The sequence below is a fragment of the Phaseolus vulgaris genome, chromosome 2, assembly GCF_051622355.1.
Source record: "Phaseolus vulgaris cultivar YP4 chromosome 2, ASM5162235v1, whole genome shotgun sequence".
NCBI classification, from domain to species: Eukaryota; Viridiplantae; Streptophyta; class Magnoliopsida; order Fabales; family Fabaceae; genus Phaseolus; species Phaseolus vulgaris.
The window spans coordinates 7,723,210-7,740,915 of NC_143499.1; the positions used below are offsets into that span (position 1 = coordinate 7,723,210).

Sequence of the window (17,706 nt, forward strand, 5' to 3'; positions counted from 1 at the left end):
ATAATGTTTAGGGTTTTCATTAAAAACATTATAAAAATATTGTAGTAATTAAAAAAACAGTAAAAGTTTAGAGTAGAAATATGATTTTTACTTTTATTTATTTAAATTTGAATTATTTTAAAAAAAATGAATTTCTTATTTATAAATAAAATTATGATAGAATGGAAAAAATAATTTCTAATGTTTAGGGTTTTTTTATTTTATTTGACATAAATTGTTAATGTTATAATTAAAAATATTATAAAATGATATAGTAATTAAAATAAATAGTAAAAATTTAGACATAAATGAAATAGAATTTATAAATTTTTAGGTTTTTTTTTATACATTTGAGATTAATATCTGAAATTTGAATATTTTGTATAGTTTTATTTGTTATGATAGTTCATTAATTTTATGTTATTAATTTTATGTTATTGTTTATTTTGTTTGTTTATATTTACATGTTGTTTGATTAAATTATGTGATTGAAAATTTTAATTTATGTATATATTTATATAACTTTTGTTATATTAGAGAAATTAAATGATATAGTAATTTATAATAAAATATTTATTAAAATTAATTAAAAATACATTTTAGGGTCACTGGATTGGTGTACTTTTACATCGAAATGGTAACCACGTTCGGTATGAATTCGGAAAGACATTTTGACGAGGCAGAGATGGTACACTTTGAGGAAACATTTGCAATTTATGACGATCTTGTTGCGGCGAACATGAATTTAATTTCACAAATCGAAGAACAAATAAAAAATAATAATGGTGCATCAGTCATGATCTTTGTATGATTGCTTTTGGATTGAATTTGTTACACACGATGCCTACTAGAAGTAACTATATGAGTGAGTCTCAACCACAAAAAGAGCGCCGCAGACAAGAATTGATGGAGTACTTGGTTCACACTGAACAATCTCGTGATATTATTCGCATGGGACCGAAAGCTTTTATTAAATTATGTGAACGAATAAGGGCAACTGGAATTGTTAAATTTCTGCACATTATTGGGCATAATGTGAAGAATCGAAGTGTGTCATTCTTTTTCCATCGGTCTGGAGAAACAGTTTCCCGTCACTTTTATAATGTTTTGACTGCAATTTTAAGGTTGGAGGGAGAATTCTTAATTCAACCAAATGGAACGGTTGTACAACCACACATCCTTAACAACAGTCGATTTTTCCCCTTCTTTAAGGTTTGTTGGTGATAACATTACTTAAAATTATGTCTAATGTATTTTTTATTTTGTGTTCAATTAAAGTTAAGAAATTTTGTTTACATTAGGATTGTTTAGGGGCCATAGATGAGAGTCATGTACGTGTTAAGGTTGCACGTGCTGATGCACCTCGTTTTCGAGGGAGAAAAGATTGACCAACCCAAAACATATTTGCAGCTTGTGACTTTGACATGAAGTTCACATATGTCCTAGCTGGTTGGGAAGGAACTGCCTCCGATTCAAGGATATTGAAAGATGCTTTGGTACAAGACGATCCTTTGGTTATTCCAGAAGGTTAGTTATAGGGTATTGGGTGTGCAGAAGAATTAAAAGGTTGAAGTAGTATATACTAACCCAACTTTCCACAATCTTTGTAGGAAAATACTATCTTGGTGATGCAGGTTTTATGTTAAAATGAAATATAATAACACCTTATCGTGGGGTGAGATACCATTTGAAAGAATATTTGCGAAGAGGACCACAAAATGCAAAAGAGTTTTTTAATCATCGACATTCATCACTTAGAAATGTAATTGAGAGAACTTTTGGGGTGCTCAAAAAATGTTTTCCAATTATAGCCAATGGGACTGAGCCACATTATGATGTGGATACTATGACAAAAATTGTTTTAGCTTGTTGTATTCTGCATAACTTTCTACGCAGGGTCGACAATGATGAGTCTCTGCTTGAAGAAATAGATAATGAATTGTTACAAGAAGACGTCCAACCAAGCACCACCCATGCTCGTGAACATGACTATGGGCTAGGGTGTCATATTAGGGACACTATAGCAAACGAAATGTGGCAAGATTATGTAAACAATTAATTTCATGAACTAATATATTTTGTCCTATTTTTCAATGTTTGTAATCCTAACTTTATTTAAGTTAATTAGATGGATCGCGGGAAAAATGTTGCTTCAAATTCATCAAGTTCTTATCGAGAGTTGACGAAGTGGACGGCGGAGATGGACCTAATTTTGCTTAATGCAATGATTGACGAGGTACGAAAAGGGTGTAGAATTGATGGTAGTTGGACCACTCAAGGATACACTAACATAGTTATGGCTTTAAATGAGGCTAGCTTATCGGGTATTAAGAAAAATCATGTCAAGAGCCGCCAAAAAAGCCTCAAGGACAGGTGGAGGGAAGTCCATGATTTGTTTGGTAGATTGAGTGGTTTCGCATGGAACCAGACCACCAAACTTTTTGAAGTCGAGGACGAAGTTTGGAGTGAATTGATTAAGGTACGATGATAAGTATTTTTTTATTTAACAAATACATTTGACTTCACATTTGGCATAAAATACTAATATGTGACATCTATGTAGGCCAAACCATTTGCGGCGAAATGGCGTGTGAATCCCATTCGCCATTATGACCTCATGGAGGAGTTATGGTGTAATGATAGAGCCACGGGAAGTCGGGTCAAGACAGCCCGTGACACCAATTCACCTCCTGACATGAGCAATTTCAGTGTCAACCTTGGGGAGAATAATATGGATTATATCCCCGAGCAACCGAACTATGAGGAGGCAGATGACTACGTCCCATGATCACCTGCTCCTCAATTCCAATCTAGTGACACTCCTTCAGACACACCGTCAAACACTCCTTCTATGCTGTCTGCTGGCTTTGCGGGCACATCCTCATTTCGAGGATCAAAGAGAAAAGGCCCTACTATGGACGACATTGATGAACATTTTGCAATGTTGAATACTAATCTTCAACAATGTGTGTCATCAATGAAGGATGGAAATGAAAATGCCTCTCAGTTGGTGAATATTGCTCGTGCACAGGCAACGACAACTCAAGATATAGTTGTCGAAATTAGACGAAGAAACGACTTATATGTTGATCATGTACACCACCATCGATGTCATGCCTCATACCAGTACTCAGAGTCTGATATTTGGGCAATGCTCGTGGAGCTTAACATTCAGGATGAACAGCTCATGGATCAATGCTACGAGTTTTTATGTGACCATCCCGGAAGAGTTAAGCAACTATTTGGGATGCCATATGAGCGTCGCATGACAAAATTGTTTGGATTTATGACTAGGCATTGATTTCATATCTCTGCGTTACCTTTAATTATTGGACATGTAATATTTGACTGTGTTTGTTTATTATTGGACATGTAATATTTTGCTTTATGAACTTCTACTTTCATTGGCCATGTAATATTTTCCTTTGTGAACTTGCACTATTGTGTTTGAAAAGATCTACCATTATGTTTATGATATTATATTAACTTTTGTTTAGTTATTTATTGTAGTAATTGCATTATACATGGTATCACCATCCCAGAAACATAACAGAACCCATAAGGGTAAATCTCCAGCAGAAGATGTTGTCATTCCTCCTCAGCCAACAATGAGGATTGAACAAGTTCTTGATTATTCAAGATACTATAGTACCAGGTGTCAAATGGTGGTGTTTGAAAAGAAGTTTCACGCAAGACCAGTATTACCACCAAAAGTGATGCATACTCCATTTTTTGTTGCTCTAGGAATTGAATTCCAAAATCTTCTGAATTGGCAAGGTTTACAACCTTTCCTTGGAATTAATCTTCCGTATTATGAAGATTTGGTAAGAGTATTTTATACAAATGTAAAAATCACACTTGTTGGTCACCTTGCCATTGAGATTTGCAGAAGAATGATACACATTAAAGAAATGGATTGGATGACCATTGCTCATCTACAGTATGACGGTCTTAAGTTAACCCCTGGGACGATCCCTGAGGAACTGAATTTTGATCGAGCACTAGCATTATCGTCCATAATTCGTGAAGATGTTGAAGGTGAACATTAATGAATTGTTATTGTTATATTTGACATTGACCATTGTCAATTTGTTATTTAATATTAAGGTTTTATGCTACTTTTCATGCTACTTATTTACATAATCATATTGTTTTTAATGCAACTTTTTTACCATTTTATTTCTATTATGCATAAATCATATTTGTGTCCTTAAACCCAAATACGGAACTTCGACAACATTGGTTAAGTGCCATTCAATGTCTGCGTATCAGAACACGTCGTCATCTAGTTGTACTGGTTGTAGTGAAAAAAACGTGGTACTTTTACCCATGCTACTAGGAGCACAGGTGCCTTCGTTGCTCCTATTTGTGATTGTGGACAATTTGCTGTTTTGATAATAGCGACAAAGAAAAAAATGCTGGAAATTTTTTTTGGGGTTGTCCCAACTACAAGGTAAAATTTATTCAATTAGGTTTGATACAAACTTAAGAATGTTATTTTAAACTTATTCATTGTTCAATTTTATTGTTTTCTTGAAAACAGATTAGAAGTGACATGGTTCTAGGCTATAATTTTTTCAAATGGTGCATTGAAGATGTTGCCGATGAAAAAGATGCAATTATTATCATATAACAGAATAAAATATGTCTTCTAGAAAACCGTTTGAAGGTTTCCACAAGAGGGATTAAAATGTTATTACTGGGGATGTCTTTTCTTTTTCTAATTAACATTATGTTCTTTATTTTGACATAATTTCAAAATTACAAACAAATTAACACGTCTTTATATCTCTTTCCGGATTAAATGTAATGACTTTATATTATATATTTTGACAACTACTTAATATTCATGTTATATTCTAAATATCTTTTTTTTTAATATATTCATTTTGTTATTCATAATAATGAAAATCATTATTAAAATTAATTTTATATATATTTCTATATATATAACATAACATAATTTAAATTTTTTTATGTAATATTATAATTATGTAAATAAATTCAGTTAAGTAAAAAATAAAATAAAATAAATAAAATGTTAAATAATCAAATTATACTTAAATTTAAAATTATAATTCATAATTTATTTTAATTTTACATCTTTTTATTTATAAATAAAACTTAAAATTATTTTAATTAACTAAAATATGAAAAATGATTCATCATTATTTATTCTTCTTTTATATACAAAGGTAAATTTGTAATCTTACAAATTTTACTATTCAAAATAATTTATAATATTCTTACGATCATTACATCAATCACAAATTTCAATAAACTTTCTTCACATATCTACTCTAACATATTCTAATCCAAACAACCTCAACTTTTTTCACACTTTTACTCCCTCACACTTAACTTTCCACTCTCCATTAATCTCTAATCCAAATAAAGCCTAAACTAAGTGCAATGACCTTTTTTTATCTTTTTTACGAATTTTTGGTTAACCAAAAATAGGGAATGGGCGAAATGAACTAGGGCCAGAGTGCGCGGAGGAAGAAAGGAGAGAAAGGCGCGTTTGGTTGGTTGAGTCGTCACCACCGCGAACTAGCATGTGGAGGTTAAGGTCACCTCGAATCTCTTATCTCGTGAGTCTCTCTTTCTCTCTTTATCTCTTCGCTTTTCGGAATCGCCTCCAATTTCCTTAGTGTGATTTGGTTCGTCAGGTTGGTAGATTGAGTCAAATTGAAATAACTGATGTGAAGGTTCAACACCATCGTTGCTGTCAAACTCAAGTCTCGCCTCCTCGATCGAGTTTGCAACAGGTTTGTATCTGTTCATCGTTCATTGTTAGTTACCGTTATATGAATCCTATTAACTTCCCTCCCTCGCAGACAAAATATGATCCTCCTGACACCATAGTTCCGAGGACTTATATTGGGGAAAACGTCTCCAGAAAAGATAAGACCAAATATCTTTACTCTACAGTAAGTATACTGATGATAATAGTTGTGTGGCTTGGTCCATAAATATATATTAGTATTTTGAAGGTTTAAACCTGGTGAGTGACACTGAATTTGTTTTGTTTAATAATAATAATAATGCAGCTTCTTGAACTCAACGACAGTAAGGAGGCTGTTTATGGTGCTCTTGATGCGTGGATTGCGTGGGAGCAAAACTTCCCAATTGCCTCATTGAAAACAATATTGAATTCTCTTGAAAAAGAACAGCAGTGGCATAGGGTTGTGCAGGTAGCACTGCTATCTACTTTCTCTTCTTCTTCATGCATTATCTTTGTCAATATGAACCATGACTAATAGTAGTTCAAGTTGCACTTTGATATCAGATTAATTAATCTGTGTGAAACAGTCATTTTAACGTATGAGAAAACTGTAATTCATTTACCATTTTATTTTATTTCTTCTATAAGTCTTTATTGAGAAGTTTTGTCCAAACAAGACCTATGTGCCGTTCTTTTCTTGTGGTTTTGTTGGTTATTTGGTAAAAAAAGCATAGCATGCTATGAAGTTTATCAATTTTGTAAAGTTCACTTAAATATTATATGACCAGCAATTTCTTTGTGTTTGTAGAAGATTTCTGTAGTCGGATTCTTTTAGTATTCAATTTATCCATGTTGCTTTCTTTCTTTTATTGATAAAGTTATAATTTTATGTAGTTTATATTTGATTTTAGTATGATCTGTAAGCATGTTAGTTAAGGATTTGTTGTGAATTTTGAGTCAATAAATATGTCTGGGAGTACTTTTAACATTTGGGAGAAAAGGAAAGGTGCCAGGGTTGAATTTTAGTTTACCTCGGTAGTACTGTTAGTAAATTACTCGGGTTGTTTAATATCCTATCCAAGGTAATTAAATGGATGCTGAGCAAAGGGCAAGGGACGACAATGGGAACGTATGGTCAATTGATACGAGCTTTAGATATGGACCATAGAGTGGAAGAAGCACAAAAATTCTGGGAAATGAAAATTGGTTCTGATCTGCATTCAGTTCCTTGGCAATTATGTCATCTCATGATATCTGTATATTACCGAAACAACATGCTGGAAGATCTTGTTAAGGTAAGATTTCGTTATTTATGACATTTCTTATGTTTCCGATAAGTGATATATCACTTGTATAAATTTTCAATGTGTTTCTTCTCTTGGCAGTTTGATACTTCTTAACATTCTTCCCTCAGAGTGGAATTGGGAAATTTTGTTTTTTGATAGATTTCATTCCAATGGCGTTGATTAACGTGCAATATGTTCCCTTCTAAAATGTCCGCGATTTTGTTTTATACTTGATTTTTTTTATGGGATAAATCTCAGAGTAGCAAGGGAGACATAAATGATCTTCATTCATTGAAAAGGGTTATAAGCTATAACTGACGAGAGCTTAAATAATACAGAATTATCATTTGCAGTATCCACTCAATTTTAGTGACTGGTAACCTTTATTTGAAGTTTTATTTGTTGCATTATGCTGTACTTCCATTTTTTTTCTTGAACATTTTAAGCAGTAAAATCTGGACTGAATTTATGAAATGGTTTGAAAAGTTGTATAGTCCTCACGGAGGACAATACAAAAAATTGTTTATCATTAATAAATAATAATTCTTATTATTTGAATATAGATTAGAGGAACAGAAAAGATTACTTTACCCAGTCATTTCTTTTGAGGTAAAAAATCAAGTAACATGCTTATATTAGTTGTGGTGGACTGTGGTTGTCTGCTTGTATATTGTAGTAACAACAGGGGTATTTTTAGGTTTGCATCCAGCATCCTTACTTTTTGTGTAACAGTTACATACAACTTATAGTTAAATTAACTAACGGTTAACCTTCTCTTTATTTTCCTTTGCTTATGAAAAGCTTTTCAAGGGGCTGGAAGCTTTTGATCGAAAACCGCGGGATAAAACTATCATTCAGAAAGTGGCAAATGCATACGAGATGTTAGGCTTACTTAAAGAGAAAGAGAAGGTACTGGCAAAATATAGCCATCTCTTCACAGAGGAAGGACCAACTAAAACACATAGAAGGAAGTCATTTGAGTCAAAGAAACATATGCATCTTACCTCAGATCAAAGACAATCTAGAAATTCCTTGTCTGAGGAAAAGTAGAAGTCAGGTAGTCTCATGTTATTATTTCACATCGATAAAATTGTTCGGTTAAGGTTAAAGTAGTGCTAGACCAAAATTTCAGGGTTCAGCTGCACTCCTACGTATAAACTCGTTTCAGAAGAAATGTTTTTAGTAATACCTGCTTTGCCCGTTGGATTTTCTAAAGAAGCTGTTTGGTTTTTTTAATGATGCTATTCTGCTAATTCTGTCGCGGCCAGAACAAAAAGATGCCCATCTGGATATTACACATTATGTGTACTATTTTCTGATGACTTGATGGTATGATATGGTGTAATAGGCCAAGTTCCACCATGTTCAAAGTATAGGGAGCCCCATGTGTGGAAGGCCTATCAAAGATAGAAGTTCGCGGGGAAACGGAACCAAACTTATGTCTGCACTATGGACGTGAAAAGCTGTTCTATGTTATATAATAGATATTTGTTTGGATAGGTTAATTTAGACAAAAGAAAAGAGAAAAAGAAGCTGTTCCAAGTTTGGTGCCCGATTTATAGTTGAAAGTTGGGAGTCTATCATCTATAACATTTATTCAATGAAAGTTTATTCGCATTTATTCGTAATTAACATTTCAAATCATTTTCATGCTGGAGCAGAGCGCATTGTTTACTTGGCTAAAGACATGTCACAAACATCAGATAAGATAATCGGCAAAATCCTGTTGAGCTTGCAGAACCAAATCATCATCCTCCCACTCGTCACGGTATGACTCGGGTCGCAAGGCCCTGTTCTTAGATGTGGCCATGTACATTTGCTTTCTCCATTCTTCAAAATAAGGCAATCCACATTGATCCGCAATCCAATTATTGTAGTCCCACTGTAATACACAATCCCAAACACATGTGAGTTTTTGGCTTTAAATATAGTGTAGACACAGATTTTGTCGACTACACTCGTAGACTTTTCACTCGCGCATGTTCGTAAGTATTTTGTCGACCACCCTCTGATACTTTCTGTACCGAGACAAATCTATAAATCAATCTCGAAAATTTTTTATTCGTTTTTAATTCCTAATAACCATAAATGGAAAACTCTCTAACCCGATAGTTTCCTTAAACTCTTGGCTAAAACAGATATGTAAGATAGAAGGTACTGGCTGAAAAGGTTTAGAAGCCACCTGAAGAAGGGCCATGTTATGAGTGTAACGCTTAGGTGTGCCAGTGGCTTCAAGGGATGAGTAAAAAACTTCAATGTCTTCAACCATCTCCTCTTTCGAAGGAAGTGCAATGCGATTGGACAAAATTCCAGCTATCCACTTGCTCTGCAACTCGAACATGGGAAAGGGAACAATCTGCTATCATTCATGCGTTAGTATTAAAGCAATTTATGAAAATATAAACAGGTTTGAGATTTTTCTTTGAAGGCAAGGACGTATGACCTTCCAAGGCAACCCAACAAATGAAAGCCATGGAGCCAAGGCCGGTGGAAAAACATGCTTATAGAGTGGTCCTACACAGTTGTCATCAACAGTCACCTCTCCGTTGGTTTCAAGGAAAGGGAAATCATAATTATATCTGCAAGATAGTGAAATTATATAAGTGGTATATCTATAATACTAAAAATTCATCACTTTAGTTTTTTAGTAGATATAAAATAAATTTGAATGATTTTTCCGGTGGTTAGTAGACATTGTAGTATGATTTCTAATATTTTAAAAACTATTTCTATAACTTTATCACTTTAAAGATTATTTAGGAGAGTAGTACTTTAGAAACCAAAAGATTTATGGAGAATGCTCATGATACCCTGTGCAATGTATGATGAAGTTAGCACCAACTGCATTTCCATCTTGAAAAACCACTGTACCATCTTCATGAACAGTGTCAATCTGCATTGATCAAGAAATACTAGTTTCAGATAAACCATTACAAGAAGCAGTTGTCGGAGAAGTTTATAGATTCTCATGAAAATCATCCAATTCTCACCATAGAATGAAGCCACATGTTTTCATGACCAGGCACCTTTCCTTGCTTATCTTCTTCGAGAGACCTAACTGCAATGTGGACTTCTTTAGCAACTGTTGCGATATCTCGACAGATATCAACCGCACTCGAGGAGCCACCAATTAGAACTATAACCTGTCCAAAGTGGAAACAGACCAACTTAGTAATATCACATCAAAATATAGCTGAAAATCATGATTCTCAATTGCTTAGTTTGTTATATTCTCAATTTTTCTACACTTTCTTTTGATTAAGGGTGAAAAATGACAATATTTAAATACTTATAACATGTTTCTTTTTAAAAGATTTTTCTCTTATGAGTGGGCTATATCTTTAAAAAATAGTTTTGGATTCTTTGACATTTAGAAGAGTCTTCAATATTGTAAAATAAAATTATGTAAAATTAATTTTAAAAAATCTAAATTAAAGTGAAATAAATTTTAAACTAAAATAAAAATAAAACTCTACATTAAATCTAAGTAGAAATAAAATTAATGTTTTTAAAAAATAAATTTCAATACTTTGTTTTGCAACATATCTAAATTCAAATAAATTATTTTTATCTTTACTAACTTCCTATAATTTCATTAATGTGCTACAATCCAGAACCTATAATAATGCTTGCAAACATAAATTTAGTACCTTATTTGACTTGTTCTTAAATAAATTGTAAAATTAAATTTCTAAACTACACTAATAATAATAATTTGTTGAGTTCATATCAAAATAAAGGATGAAAAGGGTCAAATTGACGAAAGCATGAGATATCGGTCTTTCAGTGCAAATTTCATATTCTGATGTAGATCCACAACTTTTATTTACATTTCTTGGCACATAAAAAATCACATCCATAGATTTAAAGAATGAAAAACAATAATATGTTATTTCCATCAAACCAAAGTATTTTTTTAACTATTTGAACACACATAAATGAAATATAAAAAGACAAAATTTTAATGGAGCTAGCAGTATTAATTAAAAAAAAGTATGAACAAAAAACTGTTTGAGCAATGCATAACACATAGAGGCGTAGAATTGAAGAAAGGGTTAATATAGTACATACTTTATTTTGATAGGGCTCAGGTGTTCTATAATTATGGCTATGGAGCTGCTTCCCTGGCCATGCATTAATGCCTGTGTAAAATTAAGCAAAACAGGAACTATGAAAGTATAAATATGCTATGCATAATATTCAGCTTAGTAAATGATTTTCAAAAGATGTGGAAAATTTTATCATTGGATAATACACGAAAACTAAGTAAACAACTAATTTTTTTAATAAGGTGAAGCTGAAAAAATAAATTATAATAGTAATAAAGGGAAGAAAAAGAACCAGGGATATGAGGAAGACGTGGGCGAACATAATGTCCGTTGCAAACGATAACGGCGTCGTAAATCTCGTCCACAGGATCACTATTCCGCAATGCTGACGTCACCCTCCACTTTCCACCTTCAACCAATCCTGCGAAGACCACTTCCGTCCCAAACCGCACCAATTCATCGATTTCAAAATGAGCTGCGAAATCTTGCAAATACATCAAAACCTCTCTGTGACCCGGGAACCTTCTGGAATCCCTCCCTTTCTCCTCCCTCTTCCTGAAAGGGTAATCTCGGAAACCCATGCTCTCCCGAGGCAGATTGGTTCGGAGCGAATCGTAGAGGCTCGAGTGGACAACGCTCCGGTTGGGGTCCAAACCTACCGGATCCGATTCCACCTCCGGAGTGTACACCCACGTGCCGCCCACTTGGTCTCCTCGCTCGAAAACCACCACCCGATGCCCCTCACGTCGGAGTTCACGCGCCGCCACAAGACCGGTAGCGCCGGCACCGATGACTGCCACGTGGCGCGACGTGAGAAACGGAGCAGTGCTGGACATGATGGATTTTACTGGCATGCCCCTGCTTTTGTGCTTTCCAATGAATCAGAGCATCACGTTTCTTAGCAATGCAGAGAGTAATGAATGCTCCCTGCTGTTCTTCCCTTCTTGCCAGAAGGTAAAATTTATTTGATAAACTACAAATACTCAATCAACATTTGTCATGTTTTGATTTATCCAATTAAATTAATTGATGTGGATCTCTTTGTACTCATTGGTTAAGCTTGTGTTTGGATTAATAAGCAAATCTGCGGAGGTATGAGAAAGTTCATGTACAATATTTAAGAGGAAAATACTAAGAAAGTGATGAGATTTGGTTAAGGTATGTTAAAAAGAAAGTTTGAAAAAAGTTTACGAAAGTTTATGATTTATGTAATGATTGTAAGGAAATTTTAATTTTTTTTTTAAGAGACGTAAAACGTTACTTTATAAATTTATTTTTATTTATTAAAAAAGTTTAATAATAAAATGAATTTTTTAAAAAATAAATAATTTTGACATATTCATAAATTTAAAAATTATAATTAATATATAAATATATATTAAATATAAATAGATATAATTTAAAAATTATAATTAAATAAATATGTATTAAATAAATTATATAAAAATAGAACTTCACATAATTTCTTAAAATGTTAAACATTATTATAAAATTTAAAAATAAATCAGATATTATATAAATAAATAAAAATATTATTTTTTAATATTAAAAATCTTGTAATAATGAAAACTAAAAAATAATACAAAAGAATATAACGTAATTAACAATAAAAAAGAATTTCAAAAAAATATATAATTAAATAAATCATAAGCATAATAATTATATATAAAAATATATTAATATAAACACAACAATTAATTAAATAAAAAATATAAATAAATTTTTAAAATATTAAATATATATTAGAAAATTAGAAAATAAATTCAATCTTATATAAATAAAAAATACTATTTTTAATATTAAAAAAATTTGTAATAATGAAAAATAAAAAATAAAATAAATGAAAGTATATTCAAAAATAAGGAAAGGGAATATTTATTGTTAACAAGTATCTCCTCTAAATCTATTCCACATAAAATCCTGAATGCAAATAGTTAAACATTTTTTAGAATTATTTTTGGTATGTCAGATTGCATTTCTATAGTGATAATCCTTTTCAAAAATTAGTTTCTTTTAAGTTAAGAATTTCATTAAAAGTACCAGTGAAGAATATTCTTATAACCTAATGGAATTGTGTTTATATAGAGCTTAGTTGGACAAATGTTTTTAAATTGGAGAAATATAAATTAAAAAACATTTAAATGAATTATCAAAAGCGCCTGAACAATTAGCTGGAACATTTAAACATTTTTTAAAATATAATCTGTCCAAAGCAGTAATTTGTGACAATTTGTTTCTAACTAATACATAACGTACTATAAACTTTAAAAAAAAGTATTTATAACGCTGCCTTCAAATCTTTGTTTAAATTTTTTTCTATTTTTTTAAAGTATAACAAGATAATTAGTTATTGATTTTTACATGTTGAACTTTGAAGTTCGAGTTCCGATATTTTTACAATCTTATATATCTCATTTATCTTATATAATCGTAATATAACTAATTTAAATTTTAAATAACTTTTGTATTGATTTGCTTGTTTACTAACTAACATAAGTATAACATTTTAATATCAAAGTAAAATAGTAAAAATAGTTTTCAGAGATAGTTTTCCTATCCTGAAATGTCAAATTGGAGTCCCCTTAACTACGTAATGGAATGGTTTATACACAACTTTGTTGAAGATTTTTTCAAAACGTTTTAAATGCAGGAATTCGATTTTAATTATAATGACACGATTAAAATATGGTCACAGGTTTAATTAATTTGATGAAAAAAACTGAAGAGGTAACTCCCACAAAGCTGAATGGGTGTTCTGTTTTGTTACGAAGTTTGGGAATTTGGCTTGTGTACTTTCTGAACAGTGGAACTGGGCCATTGGCCCTAACTAGTTAAATTTACTCTTTTTAGTCTCTCTTGGGCTCCAATCTTAAAGTGACCCAAATTGAGACTTAATATTTATTTGTTGAAATTAACAAAAAAAAGAAAGGACAAAACATAAAACAAAAGGTACGAGGTTAGGTGGTGAGAGTTCTTCTTTCTTCACACTTAGCAACATCGTTTTCCTCTTTAGCATTTGTACTTGTAAGGTTCACTTATTTACATAACTACATGTTAATTACTCAATCTGGTTTTATGATACTTAAGGGTTGTATAATATATCATATTACTATTTTTGTTTGTGCTACACTAAAGATTATATGTTAAGTTCATTTTAATTAGTCTTGTAATCTCATGTTAACTTTAATATTAATCAAGTAATAGTTACATAACCTCAAGCTCTTATTGTCCTTAACGAAAATCTAAATTCTTTAGGATTATTTATTTGACAAAAATATAAATTTTATAGGATTACTTATTCAACACCATTTCTTAATAAGATTTTTTTTCTAAAGTATTACTGCTATTTATATTGAAGTAAGAGTTGTAAAAAAAGTTTTAAGAGTAACGTAGTATAATAACACCTACAAAAGAGATTAAAATTTTATATAACAAGTGTTCTTACAAGGTTGGGTTCTTCTTATAGTGGTCTTCACGGTCTTTAGACGCGGTGGTCTCTAATTGGCTATTTCTTTCATCGAGATGAGGGTGGGTGTTAGAAATTATGTAAATTAATTTCTATAATGTGACTCATGAAATAAATTTTGGGTTTTGCACCTGAATGTGATTTAATAATAATAAAATAAAAGGGTCATTGATTAACGTGAGAAGTTATATATATATATATATATATATATATATATATATATATATATTTATTATGATACCTAATGAAAAGTTAATTTGATGGTGTTCCTACCGGTTGACCAAAAACGTGTTCGTGCGTCTACGTCACCCTCTCGTCCAGAATCCCTGCACTTGCACGTGCTTTCCCTCTGTTTGAATGCCTGAAAACACAAAGACAAAGGGCGCCCTTGAGACTGTTTGCACTCCAACGCTCAAATCAATCTTAGGGCTAGGAAACACCAAAACGGTTTAGTGTAAGATTGTGTGTGTAAGCGACGCAAATGAATAGCGTACCTTACTGAGTTTGTTACTTCCCTTTATATAGCCTAGGGTTTCCACTTTACCCGAAATAGGCTTTCTGAGGGAGTGGGCCCAGCGTTGCCGTTACCCACTCTTAGGATAACCTAGCGTGTGGGGTTCCCTCACTGGAGTGCAACTTCTGATGGGATGACCACCTGGACGCCTCCTTGTGCACCTGATCTGATGGAAGAGGGCCAAGCACAACCTTTCATGAAAGGCAAGAGCCAAGTCAAGAGCGTCTAAGATCAAGCTAGGAGCGTCTAAGACCAAGCTAGGAGCGTCTAGGACAAGAAAGCCAAGCTAGGAGCGTCTAGGACAAGCTAGGAGCGTCTAGGACAAGAAGACTTGGATCAAAGCCATACTAGCACATATTCCGTGAAGGCCCATCAAGTGTAGTGTAGCTTTAATTGGGGTGTAAATAGCATAGCCATGTGGACAAATGTTTATTTTTATGCACATTAGAATTAAGGAGGAGTTAACCTTGATTAGCTAAAGGTTTCTATAAGCCTTCACTAATCTAGAGATGGTTTTGTGAAGCCATGTGCACCCATGTGCTCCATGTGCCCATGTGCCTCACATATACATTTCATTTGGCTAGCATTTCATCTTCTCTTAGCTTAACATTTACGGCCTCCTTAGCCTATAAAAGGAGAAGCTCATCACTTGTATTTTCAAGATTAAATTGAGTAATGTTATGCTTCCCATTTTGTGCCATACTTGCTCCTTACCTAGTTTCTAGGTTTTAATCTTCCTTCACCATCTATCAAAGGGCTGGTCGAACCTCCCTTCTTCCATACTCTTCATGCACCTTCAAGGTCACCACAACTCCTAGGAGGACCTTGCCCATTACATACATAAGCTTCCGCACCATTTTTAACCATACATCCAAGAAGAGCTCCTTGAGAATGCCATCATGATCTCTGGGGTCACCCGCCTTGGGAGCGTCCTGATTGTTCACGTGTCATGCATGCAGCTCACCCCTGAAACCTGACCCTCACAGGTCGTATCTTTCCAGTGGCTCTATACTTGTGTTACGCTTGAATGCGTCATCCACTCTACATGCATGGACTCTCGTGACCTAGGCTTTTCCCTTACTGATAACTGGTATGTAGTCTGGGATCCACCTTTCGTGGCCAAGCTCTGTTGTTTGAATCCCGATGTCCGACCTCTCCACACTGCTCAGTGGCACGTCGGTACATCCTGGTGATCGATGTCTGAACACTCTTCGGTTCCTTAGCGCACGTGCCTCGCGAGACGCTGACCCACACTGCTCGTGAGACCCCACTTACGTGGCCACAACACCACTAGTGGTCAACGACGCCCGAGGACTGGTTGATACAGATGGAGATTGGGAAAGAATAAAAATAGGGTTTTGTCAAGGTAAGTGTCTATCTCTATTATAATTGAATATTATGTGTGAGAATCATAGTTTGTATTAAGATGATGACGTGCATTATTACTGTATGCTTTTGATTTTACAGGAGGGCCTATAAAGGCACTCCGACGATCAAATTAGTCCGAGTACAATGTGCAGGTGAGTTGAGATAGAAAAAATTACCTCTGGCATTAGGTCTCCTGTAGTATTTATACCTTTTGGATGGGCCTTAGTTGTCATGGTCTGCTCGTGGATCTAAAGGAAGATCCAAGTGTGCCTTAATCACCATTTACAATTAAACTGGCTTAATTATGGTTAATTGTGTTCTTAATCACCATTCAATCCTCACGGCCATTCAACCATGTCCACCTTCTCGGCTATTCGGTAGTGTAATGTACCTCCGCGATCAATCTCTTCTCTTTCGTTATTCTTCTCTTCTTTTAGGCTATCAGTTTTGCCTCCTTGCAGACTGAGAGTTTGTGGGAAATAATTCGAGGATCTATACCTGGCATATCGACTGTCATCCAAGCAAACATATCAGAGTTTTTAGCAATATGGTGGTGGTTACATCCTTCTCTTTGTCCTTCAAGGTCGAACCTAGACAAGTACTTTGTCCTGGTTGGCTTATTTGTCATGAGATACGCGAGGCTCATCATTCGACCTTGAGTCCAGATCATTCATAATTGTAACCTGGTGAACTTCAGGCCTTCGACTTGGTGTTGGCGGGGGAATTCTCAAACTTGCAACATAACATTCCGTCGTACTCTTCTGATCCACATGAAGGGTCACGACACCCCTGCCTCGACTTCTGCTTTGGGCGGGGAATTTCACGGTAAGATGAGGATTCGAGACTGTGGCTCCCAGCTTGTTGAGAGATGGCCTCCCTAGAAGGATGTTGTCTGATGTCTCCTCATCCATCAGCAGGTATCTGATCTTGATTTTTTACAACATTCATTTCCCTCGCCAAACTTAATGTCAAAGTCAATGTATCCTCGAATGTCTTGAGATAAACCCATTTTCCTGAATGTTTTCCAGTAAAGAATGTCGATAAAGCTTCCTTTATCCATCAGTGTTTTCATGACCACAAAATTGGACACTTCAATGGTTACCACCATCAGATCATCATGCTTTGGATCGATACTTCTAAAGTTGGCATCAGTGAAGGTGATAGGCGGCATACTTCTTCTTTCCCTACTATGAATGGAGTATACCGAGCTGATAGCTCGAAGATGTCTCTTCCGAGATGAGGAAGTCATCTCTCCTCCGGTAAAGCCACCTGTGATGGTGTTTATCACGCCACTGATGACCTTTTACGGCAAGTGCACC

The 17,706-nt window shown here is 33.8% G+C and overlaps 3 protein-coding genes across 4 annotated transcripts; 2 read left to right on the forward strand and 1 right to left on the reverse strand.

The window, feature by feature from the left end:
• Positions 1 to 819: 819 nt before the first annotated feature.
• LOC137808980 (uncharacterized) lies at positions 820 to 2,767 on the forward strand. The gene is made up of 6 exons (XM_068610125.1): positions 820 to 1,191; positions 1,281 to 1,344; positions 1,426 to 1,506; positions 1,791 to 2,026; positions 2,108 to 2,458; positions 2,543 to 2,767. The coding sequence occupies exons 1-6, from the start codon at positions 820 to 822 to the stop codon at positions 2,765 to 2,767; spliced, it is 1,329 nt and encodes a 442-aa protein (XP_068466226.1).
• Positions 2,768 to 5,368: 2,601 nt separating this feature from the next.
• LOC137810530 (PPR containing-like protein) lies at positions 5,369 to 8,205 on the forward strand. Of its 2 annotated transcripts, XM_090298200.1 has the most exons (7): positions 5,405 to 5,570; positions 5,649 to 5,747; positions 5,817 to 5,909; positions 6,030 to 6,173; positions 6,787 to 6,999; positions 7,792 to 8,047; positions 8,123 to 8,205. In XM_090298200.1, the coding sequence occupies exons 1-6, from the start codon at positions 5,535 to 5,537 to the stop codon at positions 8,038 to 8,040; spliced, it is 834 nt and encodes a 277-aa protein (XP_090154326.1). In that variant the 5' UTR covers positions 5,405 to 5,534; the 3' UTR covers positions 8,041 to 8,047; positions 8,123 to 8,205. The 2 variants fall into 2 exon arrangements, with proteins under 2 accessions (XP_068467965.1, XP_090154326.1); XM_068611864.2 differs by having other exon boundaries at positions 5,369 to 5,570; positions 7,792 to 8,205.
• A 319-nt stretch (positions 8,206 to 8,524) lies between these two features.
• Positions 8,525 to 12,216, reverse strand: LOC137810529 (flavin-containing monooxygenase FMO GS-OX-like 4). The gene is made up of 7 exons (XM_068611863.1): positions 11,332 to 12,216; positions 11,062 to 11,132; positions 9,981 to 10,133; positions 9,801 to 9,883; positions 9,434 to 9,569; positions 9,173 to 9,346; positions 8,525 to 8,872 (listed from the first exon to the last, which is right to left on the reverse strand). Exons 1-7 carry the CDS (start codon positions 11,891 to 11,893, stop codon positions 8,690 to 8,692), a joined length of 1,362 nt encoding a protein of 453 aa, XP_068467964.1. The 5' UTR covers positions 11,894 to 12,216; the 3' UTR covers positions 8,525 to 8,689.
• Positions 12,217 to 17,706: the final 5,490 nt, after the last annotated feature.